Source organism: Anopheles cruzii, chromosome 2 (assembly GCF_943734635.1).
Source record: "Anopheles cruzii chromosome 2, idAnoCruzAS_RS32_06, whole genome shotgun sequence".
In the NCBI taxonomy this organism is placed as follows: domain Eukaryota; kingdom Metazoa; phylum Arthropoda; class Insecta; order Diptera; family Culicidae; genus Anopheles; species Anopheles cruzii.
Genome location: NC_069144.1, coordinates 11,717,489 through 11,727,017, shown reverse-complemented (window position 1 = coordinate 11,727,017; position 9,529 = coordinate 11,717,489). Strand labels below are relative to the sequence as shown.

The 9,529-nt window shown below is 56.1% G+C and overlaps 1 protein-coding gene across 1 annotated transcript; it reads right to left on the bottom strand.

Annotated features, from left to right (window-relative positions):
- Positions 1–3,071: 3,071 nt before the first annotated feature.
- LOC128278429 (uncharacterized) lies at positions 3,072–9,403 on the bottom strand. Its single transcript, XM_053017158.1, has 2 exons — positions 9,163–9,403; positions 3,072–9,079 (listed from the first exon to the last, which is right to left on the bottom strand). The coding sequence occupies exons 1-2, from the start codon at positions 9,401–9,403 to the stop codon at positions 3,072–3,074; spliced, it is 6,249 nt and encodes a 2,082-aa protein (XP_052873118.1).
- Between the last annotated feature and the right edge of the window lie 126 nt (positions 9,404–9,529).

Genomic DNA, 9,529 nt, shown 5'->3' with positions numbered 1-9,529 from the left:
ACTGCGAAACATCGGCGGCGGCGTCGGTGTCGAGGTCACTTAAACGGACCGTACACGATCTTTTTTGGTTCACATCTGTTCAATCATGAGGGGCCGCGGGGCGTTCGAAAAGTGTTCTTGAACGGCCAGACGGCTCTGAGAGAAAAATAAAATCAGGCCAAAAGCCTTAAATGCCGTGCAGAAAACAAAAAAATCTTCACCGAATACCAGTCGGTGGGCCACACGGAGGAGCACACGCGAGAGGAGGCAGCCTCTCTCGTGCGCGCCACGTGTGTGTGTGTGCCGAAGAATGTGTGGAAAGAAAAATTCCAATCGCCACCACTCTCTGGCCGCCGCCGCCGCTTAATTCCCTGAAATCCGCCCAAGAAACGCGCACAACACAACTGACATCGCGTCTGGGTTTAACACTAGATATACCACCGTTTTCAATATACCTATTTATACCAGACCAGTCAAAATGACTGGTCATGTGAAAAATTGCTTTTTATGACTTCAAGTGTTAAAAAAAAGTCTATAAAAAAATTAAAACAAGTTTAGTAATGTTAACTGTAAACGATAAATGGATTTGTATACATTTTTATATAACAGAAAACATTTAATTTTTATCACTTTGTTGGACACAATTTCTACATAAGAACGTTATCTACTACGTTGCCGAACTACATAAGAATGCCTTCAATTTTGCTTGCGTAATTTTCCGCTTTTTCCCCAAAACTCTAGAGGCTTCTAACTCTGTACAAATTCGTATATATTCCAAAATAATTGCACACATCAATGGTCTGGAGTGCCCAATCTACTGCCCAATCATATTTTGAGCAACAATTGCCCTTTTTGGCCTAAATTTGTTCATGGAATAAGGGACCAGTCATTTTGACTGGTCATGGTATAAATCTCCAAAAAAAAAAAAAATTTTTTTTCCAACATATATAAAAAAAAGTTTATTTGTGAAATGTATTCTATGCTTAGAGCTATTAAAAGTCATAACATCATTTGGGGAAAAAAAAATTACATGTAGTGGAAATTTGCCATTCAAACTGCCCGACCAGTCAAAATGACTGGTGTGGTATATCTAGTGTTAAAGTTGCGTTTCCTCGCCTGCTGCGGCGTTCAGCTCTTTCGTAGCCAAGGCAACGCGCACACCGTCCGTAGTAGCAGCAAGCAGTACCCCCCCGGGGAGGGAGCAACGCACGCACACACGCGACGGGCGAATGATGCTGCGAGATGAGGAGGAGAATCGCAACGCGCGTCTTCTTCGATGTGTTCGCTCACAAAAAATGGAAGAACAAACAGCGGGATGATGACGAAACAAAAGCATAACCCCGGATCGGCGATGGCGCGGAGTCTTGAACACACACACACACACGAACGTGGAGGACTCGAGACTCACCTGGCTCACAGCGAAGGACGCGATGCATGAGTGTGTGCTCGGTGCTGCGTTATCGGCTTCACGGCCCCCACGGAACAGGCGTTTTCACGGCCTACTACCACCACCAAGGAGCGAGCGCGCGCGTGAGGGAGATAGAATGCACGCCTCACCTCCTTTCTTTTTCGCACACGGCCACTTTTTGCTCCTCGTTTAATATTTTTACTGTCGCGCAATTGCTATTCTCTGCACAATTCCTCACTCGCGACTCGGACTCGGATGATCAGCGAACGATCGGGCGGGCGCATGACATCGCGCTTCCCGTTCGCGGTTCCTTTTCACTCGCACTTCTCGCACACACACACACACACACACGCAGATGCGCCCCGCCGAACCGGTTCAAAATACCGCCGGACCGGAACGGAGCGCGGATCGCGCGCGCCGCACACAATGCAAACAACACACTCTCGCGATTAACAACGATTCTTTGCTCGGCCTCCCCCGGGGGTGATCGTGTGTTGCAAGTTGTTGTTGTGTTGTGTTGTTGTGGCACTAAACTCCTTTTCACGCACGCAACACAAAACGGCAACGTAAACACTACATTAAACAGCTCAATGCACGTCACAAATCACACCGCCGTTAATTGATCACATCAGGGACATCAGGGACCCTCTGTTCCCTCCCGTGGGTTGAGTGCACACATAATACATTCGATGCGCCGCAGTGCGGGGACAGCTTAACCACAAACAAACGCCTAGCCTTCGAGCAGCCGGGACGCCGCCATGTTTACCCAAGGAAGGCAGCACCACCGTCCGGGGTTCCGTCCGGCCCGGGCGGATCAATGCTGGGCCTTGTCACGAAGCGAGCACACACACACACGAATATGAACACGCCAGGTCCGCGCGGAAGGAACGGGCAGATAGAGAGAGAAAATTAATATATCAACCCGTGTACATGTCAACCCGACAGGCCCCGCCGACACACGATCGCCATGGGGACGGCCGACCGCAAACAAACGGCCAAAACTGAAGCGCCCATTCGCACCGACGCCGAAACAATGGGCTCCAGCAGACACAGACTCCACTATTTTCACACAGACTATTCACACATACAAACAGTGCGCACAAAATGTTTATCGGGCCGAGTGTGGCCGATGTCCGTGCGACATCGGTTGGTTCCCTTTTCGTATACACACAGTGCACAGTGTGGCGGTCGGTAGCACAACGCGCGCGTCCTACGCCGAAACTAACCCTTTACTAACCCGAAGTCGACATACAATACATACTTACGAAGGGACCCGAAGTCTAAACATTACTTACGAAGGGGACACGAAGCAAAAGTGACTTACGAACGGGAAAGGGATAGCCTGACGCTAGAGCGAGAAACTGCCAGATGAAGTCGGAGATCGACGCGCGATCGAAACCCGTCGCCCGTACACAAGGGTTAGTCTCTCTGCGGATGCCCGTTCAAAACCTGTTTTCAATCCGAATCCTTCTGCGAGAGAGCGAAGCAGAGAGAGAGCGCCACAAGTCCCCGCTCTTGCCACTGGTAAGCGCGCGGGTTGAGCTTTGTCGAGCAGCTTCACGGGATCGTGCAGTTTAACGGTAATGGAAGGGTTTGAAATGTACAAACAATGAAATTAGGAAAGTATTCTGGTTTATTTCCCTCAATAGGTTTCGTATTCTTATGCACAAACGTTGACGTCGCTTCACTCATCATCGTCGTCGCTGTCGGAAGAGGACTTCTGCTCCTCCTGGCACGGTCCTTGCTGTTCGTCGATCGCAACCATGACCTCGTCTTCCTCCTGCTCGTCAGAAACTGTGCCAATCCCGGTGCGCTTCTGATAGTTCTGCCAACGGATCACGAACCTTCGCAGACTGGTGACGATCGTCACGGTTGTCCGATCGACGCCGGCCTCTGTCAGCTTGCGGCCAACCAGCGTGTCATCGTCGCATCCGCCGCTTCCACAAAGCCGCACGTACCGTACGCACCAAAGGTGATCGCCGAACAGTTTCTCAAAGTACTCGATCATCTGCTGTAGCAGTTCGTCGCTCACCAGCGTCAGTAGCCGTTCGGTGGCGAACCGGGCCCCGGTGGTTCGATCGAGCAGATGCAGGAACCGGATCAGCGTTTGGCTCGAACTGCGCGTGGATAGCAGCGGAAGAAGCTTGAGAGTCGCGATCAGCACACTCCGATGGAAAGGCACCGTGGCCGAGCGGTGCGCCTTCTGTGACCCGACCGCGGCCCCCTTTGCCGCCCTCTGATCGATTGCGATCGTTTGCATCGAGTACCAGCAGTTAGTTAGCATCCCTAGGAACGCTTCGATCGTATCGAACTGGAAGCTTTCGATCGTGTCGATCCGCTCGTGGATCCACGAAACGAAGCCCAGCGAGTTGACCAGCACCTCGCAAGACCGCGGGATCTTGGCGAGCGCGTTGAGCGAGTTCAGGATGAGGATGTTTAGCTCGCGGTTCGACAGCGGCGACGCGTAAAAGGTCATCATGACGCGAACGATGGGTGATCCGCGCAAAACCACAAAGTCGTCGTGCGTCCGCAGGCCGTGCTGGATCGTGGCGAGCATGAACGAGCGGTGCACGTTGTGCTTCACGTCCGCACTGTGGAAGAGGACCATAAAGTTCGGGATGGCCCGGAAGTCGAACGCTTCCCGGTGAAAGATGTAGCGCGTGAGCGGTCCGTGCAGTGGGCTCAACACATCCGGCAGCAAGTTGATCGTTTCGGCGATGAAGATTGTCGATAGGAGAGGGACTTTCGGTAACGGCTGTACGCCGGCGTCTTCGCGGCCCTTCCCGGGCCGGATCGCCACCGCCAGGCCACGCTGGACGGCGCCGAAGAGGTGAAGCCAAAACTTGGAATCGATAAAGTGGCGCGTCTGCTCCAGCTGCCCTCGGATGCGCACGATCACACTGGCCGCTGCGAGTCGCATTCGTTCGTCGTCGCTCGCCAAACAGAGGAACGGCAACGAAAGTGCCCCGATGCGACCGGCCAGATTCAGCATGTCCGGGTTCTCGGGTGAAAACAGGTAGCCTAGCATCGGGATGAGGAACGCCGGATCGTAAACCTTCGACCGTTGTTCCGGCTTGAGTTCCAGTGCGGTTAGCAGTTGCTTTGAGCGTCGTGCCCGGTCCCGATGATGCTCCACGAAACGCTGCACCTCATTCACCGGTTGATAACTACCCGGTGCCATTGAGCTGTCCTCGTTTAGGTTGTCAAAGTTTACGGCCGGCAGCTGCGAACAGGAGTCGAGCTTCCGCCAGACGGGGAAATTCTCGATCGTGCTTCGTACGCGATCTTTCGAAAGCAACGAAAACACTTCCACGTTGTTTACGCGGAACGCACGGGATCGCGCCCGATCGGGTTCGGTGGCGGTGGTTGCTGCGCCGCCGCCACCGTTCGATTCGAGCGAAAAGTGCTTGATGGCCGTTTCACCCCACAGGAACGGGCGGAACTCGTGCATCTCGACGCCGGCCCGTTGCTCGTAGTGCTGCAGTAGGGCCAGAATGTAGCGGTTCGTGTCGGTCAATGTGGCTCCGTACGCACCGAGCAGGATCGGGACGTGCTTCCGGTCAGCCACGCGCGGGTTCTTGCGCGCCAGCACGAGCAGTAGGTACAGGAGGTACGTCTTCGGTGCGAACTCGTACTGCGTGAGGAGCACCCGCAGCGAGTTGGTGTGCGTCAGGGCCCAATCGTAGTACCGCTCGATGTCGGCGGCCGCCACCGCCTGTTCCGGCGCGATGTCGTTGGCGTAAAAACGATCCACCAGCACGGCCATCAGCTTCGGTAGGACGTACAGTCGGTGATCGTAATGCCGGGCGTTCGTGGCACAGCGCGGCATATCGATGCCGAGTTTGAGGCACGTTTTGCAGAACGAGTTCCAGGCCGCACTGCCCGTCACGGCCGCGTAGCTCATCTCCTGGAGCGGCTTGTGGCGCCTCGCATGGCCAACCCAACCATACAGCGCTAGCACCAGATCGTTCAGCTTCTCGACTGGGCTGTCGGGACGCTGCAGGAAGTACTCTCCGGAGGCCACGGTTCGGAAGAGAACCTCGAAGCACTGCAGCAACACCACGAACACGTTCCCGTAGACAACGGTCTGCGCCGTCCCGTCCTCTTGCGAGGCTTCCAACGCCCGGCCGTATATCTCCATCAGCACGGCCAGCTGGAACGGTTCGATCGCCTCGATGCGCAGCTTTTTGCGCGCAAAATCCACACACTCGTTCCGCGGCATGCAGGCCCGCACGAGGCGCACGTTGGCGTTCGTATTTTCGCGATAGATAACGGCCGCTTTGTGTGGTTTTTCCAACGCCTTCTGAATGCCACCCTTAAACTCGGCGTATAGCTTCGCCAGCAGCAGCCGCCTCGTGGTGTCGTCTTCACTCGACTCGCCACCGTCAAACACCGATCGCTGGAAGGCCACATCTAGCAGCGGGTACACGAGTTCCTTCTTCGTCGTGTGCTGTCCGATCAACTCGAGAACCGTGCCATCGAAGCGGGAGTCGCGTGCAAACAGGAAGCAGGCCAACTTTACGAGCGGTTTGCCCAACCTTTGGCGCTTCTCGAACAGCACCGCCATCAGTGGGACGTCCACGAATGCAATGGCGTGCGTGAAGACACTGAAGTAGCCCAGCAGTGCCGTTTCAAGCTCGTCCAGACTGCTCTCCGTGCTCGCGGTGGCCAGCTCCATGTAAAGACGCACCAGCCCACGGACGGTTCGCTCGGAGAGGACGCCACCGGTGCCAGCACCAGCGGCTAGCTTCTTGAGCGCGAGGCACAGCTGCTGATAGTGGTACGATCGTTCGTTCCCCTTCACAAACGCATCGCCCGGTAGGGCCGCGTAATGGCGCAACAGTGTTCGGCAGTGTGTCTCGTTCAGTTCGAAAATGGCTAGCAACTTCTCCACCAACACGCCATCCAGCTCGGAACCACTGGCCCGCTGTCGTTCCGTGGACGTGCGGATCAACTCGGTGACCACCTTGTTCGAGTACAGTGCCGTGTAGCGGTCAAAGTGGGCCAAATGCTGCAACTTTTCCATCAATCCGTACACGAATCCGGTCACAAGCCGGTGCAGGGTGCGCGTCGCTTGATCCTCGCTTTTCACGATGATCGTAAAGTGTTGGAACAACACCGGCCGCTGAAGGAACAGGCCAGCCATCAGCTCGTCTCGGTCACCGTCCGACAGGAGCGTTCCTTCGCCGAGGAGCAGCTCGAGCAATCGGTCGACGTAGAACGTGGCCACCTCGAGCTGCGCCTGTGTCAGGGTACCGGCGACGATCCACCGCGACACACAGAAGATCGTTTCGTGGAGAAGGTGCAGGAGATCGGAGCGTGTGTTACGCCACGGCCCATCATCGGCCGGATCGAGGACCACACCCTTGTCTCTGGCCACGAGCGCTCGGCTCACGGTGCCCAGCAGTTCCCATTCGTTGTCGAGGGCGCACTCTTTCCCGGCCATCCACTTGCGGACGTATTTGCTCACGCGTGACGCTACCTGTTCTGCCCCGGACGAACCGGGGTCCTGCATTTTCTGCACAGCCCGCTCGACGATCTCCGGATGGGGCAGATAGTGGAAGTAGCGCAATAGGACCGCGTCCAGGTACCGACGGAACTTGGCCGGATGAAGGCGCCGCTGATCGAACATGTACACGAAAAAGTTGTCCGTCACGGGCAGTTCCTCCACCTGGAACTCCGCCCCACCGGTGGTGGTAGCCGCGGTGGTGCCCTCGTCCTCCTGTTCGACCCGCGCAAAGAGCGCATCGAGATCGGTTCGCCGGACGCCCGACTCTACGAAGGCTTCGTCGATCAACGAGTGTCCAGCCGATGGAGCGCTGGTGGTGGCGGCCGACCGTTGGCTGAGCTGACCGCTTGCCGTGCGAGCCGATTGGGCCAGATATTCCACCAGTTCCGGTACGGTCTTTGGTTTCGCGTCGTACAGTGCCCGGAACCAAAATTCGATCTCCGCACCGCGATGCCCGAAGAGAGTCGTTTTTCGAAACAGCGCCAGAAGCAGTTCCGTGGCTTCCCGTTGCATCTCTGGTGAGCCGTTCAGGTACACCTTGGCCACGAGCTTTAACACGGACGGGAACAGCGTGGAACCGAACGAGACGCTTTGCGGTTCGAGGGCGATCACCACCTTGATCGCTTTGAACTCGTAGTTGAGGTAAAAGTGCTCGACGGCCGGCGTCCGGTAGGGAGGCTTCAGGATGTCCCGGTAGGTGGTGATGAACGAGGACGACTCGATGTACGCCGGGAACGCGCGAATGCACACGAGCAGAATGTCCATCGCGTGCTCCAGGGCCAGATTCGAGTATTTCACTGTCCGATCGTCCCGGTGCGTCGTCATGGCCACCAGAATCCGATCGATGCTGGGGAAGAGGGCCAAAATCTGATTGATCACATCGAACTTGATCTTCTTCATATCGAACTGATCGAGCGTGCCGCGGTGCCGCTCGATCGCCACCATGTACTCCTCGCAGCGCGTGATCATCGTGCACAGGAACTTGAGGCAGAACGGGATGTTTTGGCGGTGCTCACCGATGGCCACTCCGATGTATTCGAGCACCGTGCTCGGCAGCGTACTCTTGACGATAAAGTGCGATACCAGTTTGGCCGTAATGCCCGGTTCGAACCCTGCCACAATGTCGTCCGGTTTGTGGAGCCGCAAAATGGCCAACACCAGGTCACGGTTCGCTGCCTGGCGTGTTTTGAGCAGCGAACCAAAGTTTTCCAGCACCGCCGGCAGCATTTCGGGGCACGTTTCGAACACGCGCAGCACCAGACGCCGCTGGTGATCGTGCAGTTGCGAGTTTTTCAGTGCCAACAGCACGTGCTTGTGACGGCTACTGGCCCGACCCACGTCGATCGCTTTGGGCACGAGAAAGTGCCGCCGGGAGGTTAAAAGCGGCATCACCACCTCCTCGGTGGCGGCAAAGATCGTCTGCTTCATCTCCTCCCGTGGCGCTTCCTTCTCTGGGCCGACCCACTCGTAACCGGCTACGAGCGCCTTCAGAATGTCGGTCGTAAATACCGTCCGGTAGAGGTACTTATCGACCGCAGGACACTCGAGCACGTACTGGCGCAAGCTTTTCATCACCAGCACCACATTCTCCGCGTGATCGTACACCAGATTGACGGTCAGTGCGTGCAGCAGGTGCGATCGGGACAACCACAGCCGCACGATCTCCGGTGGCGTGTCGATCAGGAAGGCGAGATTGAAATCGATAAACACCGTCCGCAGCGTTTCGTTCGCTAGATCGCGCCCACCGACCACGACCGTCTTCGATTCGCGGCACTTGTGCATCTCCAGCTCGGGCAGTGTCACGTCCAGCTGGCGCAGAATGTCCTTCCCGTGGGCCGCTGCATCCACCAGCAGGATGGCTTTGAGTATGCGAAAGCCGGCCACCCGGCAGGCAACTGCATGGTCCGCGGTGCGATCACGCAACACTTTTACGATCACTGTCCGGTACTCGGTTAACAAAGTTTTGGCACACTTTGCAGCCTGTTCCGCGTGGCTTTTGTCGTAGTTGACACACTCGATCAGCAGCAAATGAAGCAGATTGAGCAGCACGGCGATATCGGGAAGGTTGTCCGCTTCGCACGAGGACAGCAGATCCAACAGCTGCTTGACCGTTCCGCCGGTGCGAATGTAATCCACAATCAGCCCTGGATCAGCGTACGATCGTTGCAAGAAATGCCGAATCGCTGCGGGACGGGGCGGAAAAGAGGGTATGTTACGTATTGTGGCCCCAAGCATTGGTACCCCGCCCGTGGAACCCGACTCTTACCATCCGTAGCGGCCAGTCCGGATTTCAGCATTTGCCGGAATTCCTTCACATAATCAGTGCCCTCGGCGGTGGCCACCTGGTTCCTCCGTTTGAATGCCACCGAAACCGGTCCCTCCGTCACGCGGTTGGTGTGCTCATCCGATGGTTCGGACCGCGGTTCCGTTTTCCGCTTTTTCGTCTTTTCATCAACGCCATTGTGAGACGTCCCGTTCTGTTTGCGTTTTGTCACCTTAGTAGTCATTTCGGAGCATTCGGTACCGTTCACTATTTTACCCCGCAAAACCATGCGGTCGACACGCGAGAACTCGGCCACAAGAATCGGTATCTGTCAAAACAGCGCGCTGCACACACACACAGACGCAGCGTT